Here is an 18,420-nt window from a genome sequence, read left to right on the forward strand (position 1 = left end):
AAAGATGCCCGAGCCACCTCAGCTGGTTCCAGTACAAAATTAAATTACAGTCAAAAGTTTGGACACATCATCTGATTCAGTGGTTTATCTTTATTTTTATTAATTAAGTCACTTCATGTCAAAGTAATGATGGATGTCGTTTCTCTTTACTTAGTTGAACGGTTCTTGACATAATGGATCACTACAGTTGAGGAATAGGGCTATTTACTGTATGTTTGTTATTTACTGTTTGATCTCAAACGCATTAAGAAGGGAATAAATTGCACTAATTAACTTTAGACAAGGCACTTTGTTAATTGAAAAGCATTCCAGGTGACTACCTCATGAAGCTGGTTAAGATAACGCCAATAGTGTGCAAAGTGTCAAGGTAAACGCTGGCTACTTTGAAGAATCTAAAATATAAAACATGTTTTTAACACTATTTTGTTTACCACATCATTCCATATATGTTCCATATGTTATTTCATAGTTTTGATGTCTTCAGTATTGTTCTACAATGTAGAAAACAGTCTAAGTACAGAAAAACCTATGAATGAGTAGGGGTGTACAAACTTTTGACTGGTACTGTATGTTAAATATGTTGGAATGTACTGTAACTTCCTAATAAGTCATATAAGTAGTTCCTGAGAGCCTGAAAACCACAAGGGAAACCCATAATAAATATTGGCCTATGACGGTATGTCAATAATGTTTAAAACTATACGTAGTTCTAGTGAAACAGCGTCTTATTCGGTATTACAGACTTGCATTGTGGTGTAATAATTAGATTGAAATACTTTTAATAATTGGTTAGAAATTATTTCACAAAACCTAGGAAACATTAACAAACTTACGGATAAGATACTTTATTCAAAGTACACATATTCGATGTGCAAAAGGGATTTATGTCCAGTTCATGTGAACGTTAGAACATTAATCGAATACCTAAAAAGATAATGAAAACGTCATTCATTTTGTTTATTCTGTATCTATACCACAGAAAAATAGATGTTCATTCAGCCACCACCTCAACCCACCTGAGGAAGGTGCTGAGGCAGAATGAGTCATTCTGCTGAGGCCCCTCAAAAGACCAGAACTTTCCATGTCCTATAACATACTGTAAATCTTTACATAAAGTACACAAAATGTTGGAAATCAAAACTCTTTTTTTTCCAGTTCCTCATCCAGGGAATTAAGATGGCGGTGCAGTTGCACGCAGTGGCCCGGCAGTCTTCACCCACAGTATTTGCAGTGTTTTCACTGCTGCTTACTAATGAAGAACTTCTAAACAGATTTTTCTTGCTCTCCGCACAATGACGACAAAGATCTAATCTAATCGAATCTTTTAATCAGTTAATCCTTAGTAAAGACTTAAATGTAAGCCTATATACTGTTCAGATTGTAATCAGAGGTAGTAGTCCTCTTCCTCAATGTCTCCATCTCCCTCCTCAAATCCGAGGGCCTCAATGTCGTGTGTGATGTCACTCATCCTACTGTTGAAGTCATATGATCCCTCATAGCCTCTCACAGCCGTGGCCGACGTGCTGCTCATACTCCGCTTGATCCGCCCGAAGCTGTCTGTAAGAATCCCGCCCTCACGAATGCCAATGCTTTCCAGGAATGTCTCGAAAGTTCCCACATCCTGGTCAGGAATGAAAGGACGCATACCTAGCCATGAATGGGCACAGAAGAAAGAGAAAGCTCAACTTGTGATAATGTCTTACTACAATGTAATGGATGAATGTGGACACATTGTAGTAATTTTTGTAATGTTCCTCACATACTTGATGCCATTTTGATTTTATGAAGAGCGGGAATGAGCAGATGAGAATGTGTGCTGAAAATGGTCATCTTGAAAAGTATGATATGCAAATTAGTCCATCCATTATCTATAGCCGCTTATCCTGTCTTACAGGGTCGCAGGCAAGCTGGAGCCTATCCCAGCTGACTATGGGCGAGAGGCGAGGTACACCCTGGACAAGTCGCCAGGTTATCACAGGGCTGACACAGAGACAAACAACCATTCACACTTACATTCGCACCTACGGTCAATTTAGAGCCACCAATTAGCCTAACCTGCATGTCTTTGGACTGTGGGGGAAACCGGAGCACCCGGAGGAAACCCACGCAGACACTGGGAGAACATGCAAACTCCGCACAGAAAGGCCTTCGCCGGCCACTGGGCTCGAACCCAAGACCTACTTGCTGTGAGGCGACAGTGCTAACCACTACACCACCGTTTCACCCCAAATTAGTCCAATGTATCAAAATGGATGTTTTAATCGAATGAAAAATTTCAATTCATTTTCACTTCAATACTCTCTTCAAACATTTTTTTTAACTACTGCTCAGGCTGCATCTCTTTAACTACTGCAAACTCTTGTGGTTACCAGAGCACTAGCCCCCCACTGTAACCCTAGCTATGTAATAGGCGAGAGGCCGAGGGCTACTGAAATGGAGATTGGCGCCACCCTATGCACCACTTGGCGTGAGAAGGACTTTGTCAGGTTGCATCACAGGGTAGCATAACATACTCAGATGAAAGCGCCATCTACCCTCTTCCACATACATGAGCTCACAGACACCTATGAATGGATAGTGTTGCTATAACTGACAGAGGAGAGAGTGGGAGAGAGTATGCCATCTTTTCCATCCAGAGCGCAAGGCTAATTTTGCTCCCTTGGCTATTAGCCATGGATGGCTGGGGCATCATCAGGGTTTGAACTTGCAGCCTTCCAATGATAAGAGGAATGGTTTTCTGTTTTGCTTCTATTTCTGTTTTATGTTCTTGTGACACAAGTTGTATAAACTTCTAAAATATTCTGAGGTTTATGAATTATCTTGCATATTATACATATAGAGATATGATGTTTGCATAAATAGTTCATCAGAATTCTCCCCAGTTCTTTTTGAAGTGTGGCTCCATCTGTCCTGTTGGCACAACATTCACTCCATAATTAGCCTTTTTCATGGAAATGGAGGACGATCTGCAATGCAGTTAGGGATCAACAAAGATTAGATATCGTGACCAGGGCTTAGTCATACACAATAAACCAGTACACAAACCTGCATCAAAACACTCTCCCCTCCTCTTTGTACATGGAACCCAGATTTGTTTATGGCAATTCCAACAGAAATAAACACAAATGGATACATTTAAGTCATTTTAACTCGAGTATTTCCACATGGGAATGTATCCAAGAAATGTATGTGAATGGTTGTTTTGAAGTGTTTACACTGCTATATCTGCTGCTCAATTTTCTTAGCTCTGCTTCATGTCACTGGAAACATACAGTGTAGTTAACTAGTTCACAGAATAGTTCTGGGCTATGTTTGATGAGGATGTGAGCAGACAGATGTAAAGGCTTTGTCAGTTACATAATTGGGTTCGTGTACAGCTCACTCCCATCAGTTTAACGACAGTGTAGTTGTACAGTATGTGCAATTTATTTCTCTAAATCCACAATGTCTTATCTCTTCCCAGACGACTGGTTTTAAAGTATTTCTCAGTTGTATAAATGTGATAAAATGGAAGTCGCTCTGGATGAAGGCGTCTGCCAAATGCCGTAAATGTCAGTGTAAATATAAGATAGTGATGGCCAGCTAAAAATCTAATATCTACCAAAGGAATACAATAAATAAAGTAGCACTTCTTACCTTTTAATGAATAATGTTGTATATACAAGTATTTGCTTTAGATCAACCAACATAAAGGCATATTTGCTTGTTAAATCTAGAACACTGACTATAGAGGTTTTCGACCCACGTGACCGTTGCCATGTCAACAAGTAGCCGGCGCCATTTTGACGGTCACAAATATGGCGACTATCGGTAGCGATACACTGTTGATCATGACGAAGTCTCATTGTCGAGTATTTTATCCGGCCTAGATGACGCGAGTAAGAAGCGATATCACCAGAAAATCAATGATGCTGGTGTACGTGATCCGTACACGTTACCAGGCTATCTTTTTCTGGCTTTGCAGCGCTGCAGCGCGGGTGATCTTCCTGACCTGCAGTCAGGCGTGTGGGAAATACCAGGGAAAAAACATAAAAGAAAAAGGAGCGAGATGCAGAAAACACCTTCACTATCCAGCGACGTAGGGCATTTACAGGGCGAGCAGAGGGAGAGGTATTTGCAAAAATTGAGGTTAGCAGGCTTAGAGAACGACGCTTACCTGCTTCCACCAGGATTGTTCACTGACGTACGGAAGTACACGAAGCCCTCGTCTTTACCTGACTTCGGCCCACATGATCTGTATACCTATGTCGTTAAAAACCAGGCTGGGTAACATGCCTACATCAGCGGGTCGTCCCTGGAGCCGGTGGTCGCCATCTTATTACAGCTAAGGTTTGTTCACATTTTCATTTACTTTCGGTCCTCAGGATAAACAAAATGTTATTAAATGTCATTGAAATAACTTCTTAGTCTGTTGAGACATGGCCCGTTATAAATTTGCTGTTACCAGGCAATGACCAAGAACTGTATTATTAGGGTCGGTGTAGTTGTAGTAGTGCACTAGCAGCTAGCTGTTAGCACTAGCCAATGTCAACAACAGTAGCTGGTATGTTACTGTAGCAATGTTTACGTTCAGTCATTTGGATGACTGTTAAAACCTTTCAGTCTCAAGTTTTTCCTTTACTGTATTTACTAGTTTACTGAGCTAGCGCACTCGCTCCCAGCCTGCCCGAGCTAGCGCGCTCGCTCCCAGCCTGCCTGAGCGCGCTAGCTCAGTAAACTAGTAAATACAGTAAAGGAAAAACTTGAAACTGAAAGGTTTTAACAATCATCCAAATGACTGAACGTACACATTGCTACAGTAACATACCAGCTACTGTTGTTGACATTAGCTAGCTTGACCTTCAAAATGGCGGACACGGGGGCGTCATGTCACCTGTGACGTCACGTCGAAATCCTCTATATAAAAGACAAACATGGAGTTTGTCAATCATGGTTTTTCTCCTACTTTGTAGCTCAAGTGCTCACAAGTTGAAAATTCCAAATTTGGACTTCCCACTTTTGAGGTAAGTTGAATGCAACATCCTAACAGAATAATAAGAATGGTGTGGGGTAAAATATTACACACCCTTAAGCCTTTAATAATGTGTAACAGAGAGGTAGCTGTTTTAAGTTTGTAATGCCTTAATGGGTTCATGGAGTGTTTTCTCTGAATACAAAATATGGTAAACATAAAAGTTTTGTTTGTACAAAAGTCAAGTCAAAGTCCTTCCCGCACCATTCATGGCGCGTTTGGTGGCACTGATCTCCATTTCGTAGCCTTTAGCCTCTCGCCTATATTACATAGCTAGGGTTACAGTGGGGGGCTAGTCCTCTGGTAACCACAAGAGTTTGACTCCCCACTTGCGTTTGTATTGCAGCGTGCCTTGCCAGTAGGCACCATTTTTATGATGGGCTTTGGTATGACCCAACCGTGAGTAGAACTCGCAATCTCCCACTCGAGAGGCGAACACGCTAACCACTAGGCCACTCGCCTACACTTTATTTGTACACTTTTGTTAAAACCAACCAACCCACAATCACCACCACCACTATGACCAACAGCAACAACAACTAAACTGTGATGTCATCTATCATTTTGAGTCATTTGTACTTTGAACAATGTGTGCTCAGTTAATCTACTTTTTTGTTTCTACTCTAATGGCTTTTTTTTTGGGGGGGGGGTGATGACAAGAGAAGTAAATAGAAAAGTAAATAATCCACCTCTCTTGCTGTTATTACATCCAAGACCGTATTTCACGTGTCGTCTTAATCAGCACTGATGATATAACCGAAGTGAAGCTGGCTGAAAAAGGTCTGTCCAAATGGAGATTAAATCTAGGGAGTGTTTCATTCTTGGGTAATCACTTGACATAGCTCTCACTGCATGAACCTACAGTCTGGTCGAGAAAGAAATCAGTGCCAACCTCTCTTCTTCATAGCAGTCTGTATGTATGTGTGTGTGTGTATATATATATATATATATATATATATATATATATATATATATATATTATTACAACAATTGGTGGTGCTGTTGGGCATGGTTTGGTTTCACAAAAGTGCAAAATAAGAGATTGGTTAAAGCTAGACGGCCTTTCGATTTCATAAAAATCGGTGAAATTTAGTTTCCTCTGAAATTTGGTCACTGTGATGTATGTTTATTTCTGTAATATCTCACAAAATAATCAGGCCATTCTGTGGCTGGGAAGTTATTTAATTTGAGGGGATTCCCTCGCAAATAATGTGCATGAAATTGCTCGCTTCACACAGTCAAGCAGACAGAGGAAGTCCGTGTGTGCATGCGCAGGTTTACCTTCTTCTTCTTTTGGGTTTTACAGCAGCTGGCATCCAGTGTTGCATTACTGCCATCTACAGGTTTACCTGACGCCAATATTTATTAGTTTTGTCCTGCGTTTCCTTTCCTTCATAACATAATGTCTTTTCTTCTCGCTTTCTGTTACTGTAGTTGGTCTTTCACATTTCGTTCGTACACTCACCTCCATTTTTCTCTCCTGTTTCAAATTTGTATCCCACAATGCCTTGCGCAAACGGGGAAAGCCCACCATGTGATGCATGACGTATTTTCTGGACAATAAGCCGCTACTTTTTTCCTAGGTTTTGAACCATGCGGCTTATACAAAGGTGCGGCTATTCTGTGGATTTTTCTTCCACCGCTAGGGGCGCACTAACCGGAAGTAGAATCAAAAATAAGATAGACGAAAAATCAATGCAAAGAAGAATTAGCAGATCTTTAGCAGATAGAACACGCACGACAAATTACTAACTGGTAATTATTTTCAAATACAGCGAAGATGATTAAAGTGACTTGTGGTTTCAAACACAGGAGAAATGAAGGTAAATAAATACCGGTTATTTTCTCTTGGTTCTGTTCCGTTTTAATCAGCAAAGTTGCTGCCGTGTTAAAAGGCACTGTTCGGAAAGAATCTGTTCAGGTACATACATGTATATTTACAGTACAAAATCGTTCTGTACATGCAGTAAATATCTAATTTTTCAACATAGATATCTGCGGCTTATAGCCCGGTGCGGCTTGTATATCTTTTTTTTATTATTATTTTTTAAATAGAGCAGATGCGGCTTATATACAGGTGCGCTCTATAGTCCAGAAAATACGGTATCTTGAATTGGGTCATGGTGAAGCAGGAAAAAATGGCGGAGAATTTAGGGCCATGTGGCCACAAATTCATTAATTGTTATACTTAAAAAAAAAAACGAATAAAATTGGAGGTCTGTGATTCCAATTCAGTAGCTTTGGGTCCACTAAACAAAAATAATTGGGTGTCAGGGAAAATTCTTTTTATGACCTACAGTTGAAAAATCTGAAAGGCAGTCTACAGTGGTGCTTGAAAGTTTGTGAACCCTTTAGAATTTTCTATATTTCTGCATAAATATGACCTAAAACATCATCAGATTTTCACACAAGTCCTAAAAGTAGATAAAGAGAACCCAGTTAAACCAATGAGAAAAAAATATTATACTTGGTCATTTATTTCTTGAGGAAAATGATCCAATATTACATATCTGTGAGTGGCAAAAGTATGTGAACCTTTGCTTTCAGTATCTGGTGTGAGCCCCTTGTGCAGCAATAACTGCAACTAAACGTTTGCAGTAACTGTTGATCAGTCCTGCACACCGGCTTGGAGGAATTTTAGCCCGTTCCTCCGTACAGAACAGCTTCAACTCTGGGATGTTGGTGGGTTTCCTCACATGAACTGCTCGCTTCAGGTACTTCCACAACATTTCAATCGGATTAAGGTCAGGACTTTGACTTGGCCATTCCAAAACATTAACTTTATTCTTCTTTAACCATTCTTTGGTAGAACGACTTGTGTGCTTAGGGTCATTGTCTTGCTACATGACCCACCTTCTCTTGAGATTCAGTTCATGGACAGATGTCCTGACATTTTCCTTTAGAATTCGCTGGTATAATTCAGAATTCATTGTTCCATCAATGATGGCAAGCCGTCCTGGCCCAGATGCAGTAAAACAGGCCCAAACCATGATACTACCACCATCATGTTTCACAGATGGGATAAGGTTCTTATGCTGGAATGCAGTATTTTTCCTTTCTCCAAACATAATGCTTCTCATTTAAACCAGAAAGTTCTATTTTGGTCTCATCCGTCCACAAAAATTTTTCCAATAGCCTTCTGGCTTGTCCATGTGATCTTTAGCAAACTGCAGATGAGCAGCAATGTTCTTTTTGGAGAGCAGTGGCTTTCTCCTTGCAACCCTGCCATGCACACCATTGTTGTTCAGTGTTCTCCTGATGGTGGACTCATGAACATTAACATTAGCCAATGTGAGAGAGGCCTTCGGCTGCTTAGAAGTTATCCTGTTTGTGACCTCGCCGACTATTACACGCCTTGCTCTTGGAGTGATCTTTGTTGGTCGACCACTCCTGGGGAGGATAACAATGGTCTTGAATTTCCTCCATTTGTACACAATCTGTCTGACTGTGGATTGGTGGAGTCCAAACTCTTTAGGCTACGTTTACATTAGACCGTATCTGTCTCGTTTTCTTCGCGGATGCACTGTCCGTTTACATTAAACCGCCTGGAAACGCCGGGAAACGGGAATCCGCCAGCGTCCACGTATTCAATCCAGATCGTGTCAGCTCCGGTGCTGTGTAAACATTCAGAATACGCGGATACGCTGTGCTGAGCTCTAGCTGGCGTCTCATTGGACAACGTCACTGTGACATCCACCTTCCTGATTCGCTGGCGTTGGTCATGTGAGGCGACTGCTGAAAAACGGCGCGGACTTCCGCCTTGTATCACCTTTCATTAAAGAGTATAAAAGTATGAAAATACTACAAATACTGATGCAAATACTGCCCATTGTGTAGTTATGATTGTCTTTAGGCTTGCCGTCCTTCCACTTGCAAGTGGTAAGTGATATGCGCTGGGATCACACACACAGCGGCTCAGTCCCGAAAACACTGCTAGTGTGCTTCACTCGCGCGCTCTGTGAGCTGCGCAGGGCCGGAGTGCGCACCCTCCAGAGGGCACTCGCTGTTCAGGGCGGAGTGATTTGGAGCGCAGGATGCCTGCGGAGCCGAGCGTATCCGTGTATTGGTATTGTTGTGTGCACGCAAATCGTGTATTGGTGTTGCTGTGTGCACACTAATCGTTTTAAAAACGTTAATCTGATGATCTGCTGATACGGTCTAATGTAAACATGGGCTTAGAGATGGTTTTGTAACCTTTTCCAGCCTGACGAGCATCAACAACGCTTTTTCTGAGGTCCTCAGAAATCTCCTTTGTTCGTGCCATGATACACTCCCACAAACATGTGTTGTGAAGATCAGACTTTTATAGATTCCTGTTCTTTAAATAAAACAGGGTGCCCACTCACACCTGATTGTCATCCCATTGATTGAAAACACCTGACTCTAATTTCATCTTCAAATTAACTGCTAATCCTAGAGGTTCACATACTTTTGCCACTCACAGATATGTAATATTGGATCATTTTCCTCAATAAATAAATGACCAAGTATAATATTTTTGTCTCATTTGTTTAACTGGGTTCTCTTTATCTACTTTTAGGACTTGTGTGAAAATCTGATGATGTTTTAGGTCATATTTATGCAGAAATATAGAAAATTCTAAAGGGTTCACAAACTTTCAAGCACCACTGTACCTTTAATGGCAAATAATCTGGTGTGGATGCCAAACAACGAAACTTGTATTGATGTCGTTTCCTCTTTGAAAAACGGTGTGGGGCTTATCCCTGCTAACCCATATACCAGCTGCCCCTGGTAGTATCAATTACTCAGAAACCCCAAGCTGGACATCAGTTTTGACCTGCTAATGAAGTTTCAAAGAAATATGAACAAATCTGTATTGTCATTAAATGTGTCAGATGGCTGTTTGCTTTACTCACCGAGCAGGAGGAACTTGCGCGAGTCTCCATAGAGCTGGAGCAGGTCAGAGCAGAACTGGTCTATGGGAGCGCCCACACGGTACTCCCTCAGCAACACAGCAAACTGCTGAATCTCCTGGGGAGACAGCTTATTGCGTAGCTGGGCACAACAAAAACACAGCGCACATGTAAGGACTGCAACACTACCATGAAGTTCAAATTGAAGGCAATATAGCTCACAGAAAAGAGACTTTGTCATAGATAGTCTTTATCTTAGATAGCTAATACATTTGTGGCACTGACACACAACATGGACAACAACTTTTTTGGAGAAACACACATACTGTACTGGTTATGTGATGTGTAGCCTACTATTGGTATCCATAAATATTCAGCATAAAGCAGATTGTACTTTCAGGTTGGTAGCTGACGATGTACCATGTATGTATTTCGATAATATTTCTATGGTATTTCTTACACATTTAAAGCATTTGAATCAAATTAATTTGATCCCTCAAGGAAAGTATTAGTCATGACCCGAGGGGAACCGTCAGGGCCTTCTTGGCCTTCAGAGGCCCAAACATATCAGCGTTTCAAATGTGATATTTAATTTCTGTCATTGTTTAATTGCTTTCATTCTTTAATAATTTCATTACAACTATTCTCTTCTAATTTGGCCTCATTTTCTATCAAATTTGCTTCAGAAATGAAAGGGTTACTGTCCTGAAAACATTAAAATAGAGTTATACAGTGAGGTTTTTTTTTTTTTTTGTCGTCTCTAGGCTGAGAAGAGTTTAGAGCTGGCTCACTCATTGGTTAGGACTTCATTGCCGGGACAGAAGGCCATGGCAGTGTATGTTTATGTAGGAAGTGACAGATTAATTAACCAATCAGATTTTGATTTATAGTGCGAAGGGACCAAAAATTGATTGCCCTATGCCTTCTTGAAGGCCAACGTGAGATTAGCCGTGAATCGACGCCATTAGCATGGCAGTGAAGTCACCTTCCAGCCGGTGTAGCGTCCATCAGTAGTGTTAATGAATGCCAAAAAAGTGGTCAAGCCAGTGCTATCGAGAGCAAGTAGCATAGGCTAACGACCGAGAAACTAAGATTTCTGTCTCCAAACTCTTTTTCCACACACACTTGCTACAGTATTTTTCACTCATACTTAAGTATTCTTTCCCTGTGTAATTTACTTAGTTACTTTTAAAATCAACATCGACAACTACACACGACAGAGCTACCTGGCACCCTGCCACTAATCCCTTGCAAAATCCTTTGCCCTATTGCTTTTTTTTTTTTTTTGGTGTGTCTGAAGTCCCAACTCTACTAGTAACAGTTCACCACTGGTCATGACCATGTGTCCTCAGAAACTTTTTATTGATTACGTGAGGATAATGGCATCATTACTTCAGCCAAACAGTACAGTTCAAAATGAGTAGTACATACTGTAAATAGCAATTAAATATTAGTATGTAATAAAAATAAAGAAGTTGATTAAATTATAAATGCATATAATAGGCGGCACGGTGGTGTAGTGGTTAGCGCTGTCGCCTCACAGCAAGAAGGTTCTGAGTTCGAGCCCCGTGGCTGGCGAGGGCCTTTCTGTGCAGAGTTTGCATGTTCTCCCCGTGTCCGCGTGGGTTTCCTCCGGGTGCTCCGGTTTCCCCCACAGTCCAAAGACATGCAGGTTAGGTTAACTGGTGACTCTAAATTGAGCGTAGGTGTGAATGTGAGTGTGAATGGTTGTCTGTGTCTATGTGTCAGCCCTGGCGACTTGTCCAGGGTGTACCCCGCCTCTCGCCCGTAGTCAGCTGGGATAGGCTCCAGCTTGCCTGCGACCCTGTAGAACAGGATAAAGCAGCTAGAGATGATGAGATGAGATACAGTTTTTGCACGTCCAAGAGATTGCAAAGGTGTGTGAGGTCCTTCACAGTAAACATCCATGTGTTCCTCATTAGTCTACATACTCATTACAGTGTCTCACCGTAATCATGTACTCTTGCATTAGCTGCAGGCTTGCATTACTGGGTTCCGAGTCACTGTGTATGGACGCCAGGCTCCGATGCGAGTCCTGATAGGAAAGAGATGAATTCTCACTGTAGTTCTCACTGTAGTATGGTTCAAAGGCATACTGAGAGCCATCACTGTGGAAAAAACACAATGCAAGCGAAGGTGAAAAATATCAAGGGATCTAATCAGACCAATACACAAGGGTACTGTTATAGTTTGTGTCTAGTCTACATGCATGGAGACACGTTAACATGTTTATATACTCCAGTGTATATCCCACACATATAAACACACATTGTTGTCTTACTTTATCATTGGTTTTCCTATTTATCATTGGAGCAACTAAATACTGTACAGAGGCTTTAGCTCGGGCAAATAGGACAGAAATTCTCTCCATCTGTAAAAGTGCTCTCATGTTGCAATTTTCTTCTTTTCCTCCATCTGGTTTTTGGACAAGACAATACAAATAATGTGTACAAACACACAGGCATGAGGTCCCGGTGCACCAGTTACTCACTATGAGCTGCAGCAGCTGAAGTCCGTGTCATAGCTATATGTCATATCTGTCAGACAGCTGTCACCTTGGAATCAAAAAAAGAGGAATGATCAGGGTAACACTACAATCAGATTTTCTAACAGGACAGTCTATGACAGACTGTGTCATTAATTAATTAATTAATTAATCTCAATAACTGTTTTATTCTGGTCAGGATCAGGGCAAACCTGGAGCCAATCCCAAAATCCCAGGTCATGAAACAGGAATATGTCTACCTAAAGATGCAGTGTCAAAGAAAATGTATTAATTTTGCACCTGCAATAGATGTAAGGTACAACCCCAATTCCAAAAAAGTTGGGACAAAGTACAAATTGTAAATAAAAACGGAATGCAATAATTTACAAATCTCAAAAACTGATATTGTATTCACAGTAGAACATAGACAACATATCAAATGTCGAAAGTGAGACATTTTGAAATTTCATGCCAAATATTGGCTCATTTGAAATTTCATGACAGCAACACATCTCAAAAAAGTTGGGACGGGGCAATAAGAGGCTGGAAAAGTTAAAGGTACAAAAAAGGAACAGCTGGAGGACCAAATTGCAACTCATTAGGTCAATTGCCAATAGGTCATTAACATGACTGGGTATAAAAAGAGCATTTTGGAGTGGCAGCGGCTCTCAGAAGTAAAGATGGGAAGAGGATCACCAATCCCCCTAATTCTGCGCTGATAAATAGTGGAGCAATATCAGAAAGGAGTTCGACAGTGTAAAATTGCAAAGAGTTTGAACATATCATCATCTACAGTGCATAATATCATCAAAAGATTCAGAGAATCTGGAAGAATCTCTGTGCGTAAGGGTCAAGGCCGGAAAACCATACTGGGTACCTGTGATCTTCGGGCCCTTAGATGGCACTGCGTCACATACAGGCATGCTTCTGTATTGGAAATCACAAAATGGGCTCAGGAATATTTCCAGAGAACATTATCTATGAACACAATTCACCGTGCCATCCGCCGTTGCCAGCTAAAACTCTATAGTTCAAAGAAGAAGCCGTTTCTAAACATGATCCAGAAGCGCAGACATCTTCTCTGGGCCAAGGCTCATTTAAAATGGACTGTGGCAAAGTGGAAAACTGTTCTGTGGTCAGACGAATCAAAATTTGAAGTTCTTTATGGAAATCAGGGACGCCGTGTCATTCGGACTAAAGAGGAGAAGGACGACCCAAGTTGTTATCAGCGCTCAGTTCAGAAGCCTGCATCTCTGATGGTATGGGGTTGCATTAATGCATGTGGCATGGGCAGCTTACACATCTGGAAAGACACCATCAATGCTGAAAGGTATATCCAGGTTCTAGAGCAACATATGCTCCCATCCAGACGACGTCTCTTTCAGGGAAGACCTTGCATTTTCTAACATGATAATGCCAAACCACATACTGCATCAATTACAGCATCATGGCTGCATAGAAGAAGGGTCCGGGTACTGAACTGGCCAGTCTGCAGTCCAGATCTTTCACCCATAGAAAACATTTGGCGCATCATAAAACGGAAGATACGACAAAAAAGACCTAAGACAGTTGAGCAACTAGAATCCTACATTAGACAAGAATGGGTTAACCTTCCTATCCCTAAACTTGAGCAACTTGTCTCCTCAGTCCCCAGACGTTTACAGACTGTTGTAAAGAGAAAAGGGGATGTCTCACAGTGGTAAACATGGCCTTGTCCCAACTTTTTTGAGATGTGTTGTTGTCATGAAATTTAAAATCACCTAATTTTTCTCTTTAAATGATACATTTTCTCAGTTTAAACATTTGATATGTCATCTATGTTCTATTCTGAATAAAATATGGAATTTTGAAACTTCCACATCATTGCATTCCGTTTTTATTTACAATTTGTACTTTGTCCCAACTTTTTTGGAATCAGGGTTGTAAAATAAGACTATTATTCCCTTATGAGGAACGTTAGAAAGGAAATTACAAATAGGGAAATATTAATAACCTAAAAGGCGCTTTGGGAACTGCAATTGTGTACACAAATTAATATAGCTGGAGAGCAGGTATAACATTTGCAGAAGACTGTTGCCACCAGGTGAAGACAGAATTACTGTAGAACATTTAACATTTAGTCTAAGTAACAAGAAAGTTTAGGCTATATACTGTAATTAATGCCTAAGTAAAACAATCAGAAATGGTCCCCTTCAGAAATGGAGCACTTAATATTACTGTGGTAAAGTTGGTTTCATATGATATGTTTGCTGCAAGGGCGGCATGGTGGTGTAGTGGTTAGCACTGTTGCCTCACAGCAAGAAGGTTCTGGGTTTGAGCCCAGCGGCTGACGATGGGCCTTTCTGTGTGGAGTTTGCATGTTCTCCCTGTGTTTGTGTGGGTTTCCTCCGGGTGATCCAGTTTCCCCCACAGTCCAAAGAAAAGTCCTAATTGGTGGCTCTAAATTGACTGCAGGTGTGAATGGTTGTCTCTGTGATGATCTGGTGACTTGTCCAGGGTGTACCCTGCCTCTCACCCATAGTCAGCTGCGACCCTGCACAGGATAAGCAGTTACGGATAATGGATGTTTTCTGTGGGGGTGGTGTAGTGGTTAGCACTGTCGCCTCACAGCAAGAAGGTCCTGGGTTTGAGCCCAGTGGCCGGCGAGGGCCTTCCTGTGTGGAGTTTGCATGTTCTCCCCCTGTCTGCGTGGGTTTCCTCCGGGTACTCTGGTTTCCCCCAAAGACAGGCAGGTTAGGCTAATTGGTGGCTCTAAATTGACCGTAGGTGTTCAGTGTGAATGGTTGTTTGTGTCTATGTGTCAGCCCTGCGATAACCTGGCGACTTGTCCAGGGTGTACCCCGCCTCTCGCCCATAGTCAGCTGGGATAGGCTCCAGCTTGCCTGCGACTCTGTAGAACAGGATAAGTGGCTACAGATAATGGATGGTTGGATGTTTGCTGCGTGCTTACAAATCTGATGCTAACAAAACAAAAAGGGTTTTCACGCGCACAGAGACTTTCTGATATCAAACCACGGCCAGAGTTAGTTTAAGTAGAGACAGCATGCTGCTTAAAATATGAATGGAAAACCGCTCTATATGAAAGCTGTAATTAGTAAGTCCCACCACTTTGGTAAAAAGAGCTAATCACCATTTTGTTTAAGAGGTTACCAGAAAATATGTTGCATATCAGGTGTTCCTGATGACCGAGTAGCCAGTGCACCCTGAAAAATGTGTCTTTAATGTGTTATTTGAGCCAAGCATCTGTGTATAAAAGATCATCTTGTGAATCAGTTTCTGGCATATGGAACTATGGAACTTTCACCATCGAAGTAGGTAGAAGCCTGGTATTGTATGATGCAAAACTAGATGGGGAAGTTGCCAAGATGGCTGCAGAGCAGAAGGATTTTATCCTGGAACAACGTGTGCAGCAATCTTATTTAAATACTCTTAAATGCATAATAATCAGCTTTGAACAGAATTGCTACCCTGTTCAAAGGCTCCACCCTTCGTTCTGATGGATTTAGCAGACGCTCCTATCCAGAGTGACATACAATAGGAACCGGAGCAGCCCAGGGAGCAGTTGGAGGTTAGGTGCTCAAGGGCATTTCAACCATTCCTGCTGGTCCAGGGAACTGAACCAGCAACCTTCTGGTCCCAAAGCTGCACCTCTAACCATTAAGCCATGGTTTCCCCATGTCTTCCATATGCACCATTGGGGGGGGAAAACAAACTTGGAAGTCATTTTATAATGTGTCCCTCAGTATTCTCCATCTTGCCACCAGTATCATTTAGGAGACACTGTTCACTTAGTGGCGGGACGGTGGTGTGGTGGTTAGCACTGTCGCCTCACAGCAAGAAGGTCCTGGGTTTGAGCCCAGCGGCCGACGAGGGCCTTTCTGTGTGGAGTTTTCATGCTGTCTGCGTGGGTTTCCTCCAGGTGCTCTGGTTTCATCCAAAGACATGCAGGTTAGGCTAATTGGTGGCTCGAAATTGACCGTAAGTGTGAATGTTTGTTTGTCTCTGTGTCAGACCTGCGATGACCTGGCGACTTGTCCAGGGTGTACCCCGCCTCTCGCCCATAGTCAGCTGGGATAGGCTCCAGCTTGCCCGCGACCCTGTAGGACAGGATAAGCGGCTACAGATGATGGATGGATGTTCACTTAGTCTGATCTCGTAAATCAGAATCTACTACTTTGTATCTTGAAATATTACCCATTTGTTTCATGGCCTGTCTGTTTCACTGTTTGTAGTGATATGTACTGGAGCAAGAAACAGAACAGCACACCAGCTTCACCCCACAATGGCATATCCAACACCTAATATAGTGTTTTGTCTCTGATCTTTGTGTGATAAAAGACAAAACTGTAAGTTGACAGGATGTGCTATGTTTTTGTCACTCACTTCTCTGTAGCCAATAACGGTCAGGCATGGTGTAGTGATACCCTGCCCTGTCCACACACTCAATGGTCTGGTGTCCATAGATGATTTGAAACATCTGACAGATGAGAGCACAGTACTCCTCTGCAGCATCCTGTGTGTTTGTGGTTATATTTGTAGACAAAAAAGGAAACAATAATGTGAGAACGTCAGTGGGAGACGCAGCTAAACAAGCACACGCTCTACAACACATAAACAGAGACATGTACACAGTTTACTCACCTGCACAGTCAAACTGAGATCCAGGACAACACAATATCCTTTATATTGACCACACTGTTTCATCTTGTACACTTAGATCCTTGACACAGGACACTGTTATAAGTCTCTGCATTACACTACAGAAAGACTTCACTCTGAGTGAGCTGCTCATAATACGCTTGCTGTCACAACTCTACACATCAATACTTACTGCAGAGCACAAGAAAGTCATTAGAGAGGGAATGGCTGCTCCTACCCATCATTATTCAACCCGCATTACAATATTTCTGTATAAATATGGCTGATCTAGACATGAAATGATGGGCATTTTAAAGGTCAGTAATATTGATTTGTTCTGGAAAATATTGATATGAGCTACTTTTAGGAAAGGGGTTGGTCTGTTCAACTCTCTAACCATTTATCTTAACTACTACACAACTGTCTTTTCACTAGTCTGTCCATCCATCCAGCTGTTTGCGTTTTGAACCAGATTTATAAATAAAGAAATAAATAGATAGATAGCTCGATCAAGGGTGGCAGAGTGGTGTAGTGGTTAGCACTGTTGCCTCACAGCAAGAAGGTCCTGGATTCGAGCCCAGTGGCCGACGAGGGCCTTTCTGTGTGGAGTTTGTATGTTCTCCCCATGTCTACATGGGTTTCCTTTGGGTGCTCCAATTTCCTCCACAGTCCAAAGATATGCAGGTTAGGTTAATTGGTGGCTCTAAATTGACCGTAGGTGTGAATTGTTGTTTGTCTCTGTGTCAACCCTGTGATGACCTGGCAACTTGTCTAGGGTGTACCTCGCCTTTCACCCAAAGTCAGCTGGGATAGGCTCCAGCTTGCCTGCGACCCTGTACAGGATAAGCAACTACAGATAATAGATAGATAGATAGATAGATAGATAGAAACAAAAAAGCTTCGGTTGCATTTAGTTTGTAAGAATATCTGAAGGTACCAATAACTATGTCAAATGGGCCATCTTTTCACCTTCCCATTAATCCATCCATCTACCTTTTGAACCAGATTTATAAATAAATAAATAAGAAAACACTTCAGTTACATTTAGTTTATAAGAATTTCAGAAGATGCCAGTAACTGTGTCACATGCAACCCCCACCCCCCAACTCTTTACTCCCTGATTTAGTCTATCATATACCTGCCACCAACCTGGGAGACTGAAGCCAGCCAACCACATCTCTTTGAACTGCTGTACATGTTGCATTACAGGGCAGCATAACACACTCGGAGGAAAACACTATCCACCCCGTCCACATTTCTGAGTTCACAGACACCGATAATTGTTTAGTGTCGCTGTGATTGATAGGAGAGAGAAAGTAAGTAAGCCATCCCTCCCATCCAGAGTTCACAGCCAAATTTACACTATTTTTGTTTTCTCCATACCATGGATG

The 18,420-nt window shown here is 41.8% G+C and overlaps 1 protein-coding gene across 2 annotated transcripts in view; it reads right to left on the bottom strand.

Annotated features, from left to right (window-relative positions):
- Positions 1 to 829: 829 nt before the first annotated feature.
- The window catches only part of ccm2l (CCM2 like scaffold protein), a 28,965-nt gene continuing 11,374 nt past the window's right edge, over positions 830 to 18,420 (bottom strand). For both annotated transcript variants that reach the window (XM_060938013.1, XM_060938012.1), the window contains exons 6-10: positions 16,775 to 16,904; positions 12,398 to 12,461; positions 11,855 to 12,014; positions 9,889 to 10,027; positions 830 to 1,647 (exon numbers count right to left, since the gene is read on the bottom strand). In XM_060938013.1, coding sequence (XP_060793996.1) covers positions 1,385 to 1,647; positions 9,889 to 10,027; positions 11,855 to 12,014; positions 12,398 to 12,461; positions 16,775 to 16,904 — 756 coding nt within the window. In that variant the 3' untranslated portion in view covers positions 830 to 1,384. The remainder of the gene's footprint in view (positions 1,648 to 9,888; positions 10,028 to 11,854; positions 12,015 to 12,397; positions 12,462 to 16,774; positions 16,905 to 18,420) is intronic.

This window comes from Neoarius graeffei, chromosome 13 (assembly GCF_027579695.1).
Source record: "Neoarius graeffei isolate fNeoGra1 chromosome 13, fNeoGra1.pri, whole genome shotgun sequence".
Classification (NCBI taxonomy): Eukaryota; Metazoa; Chordata; class Actinopteri; order Siluriformes; family Ariidae; genus Neoarius; species Neoarius graeffei.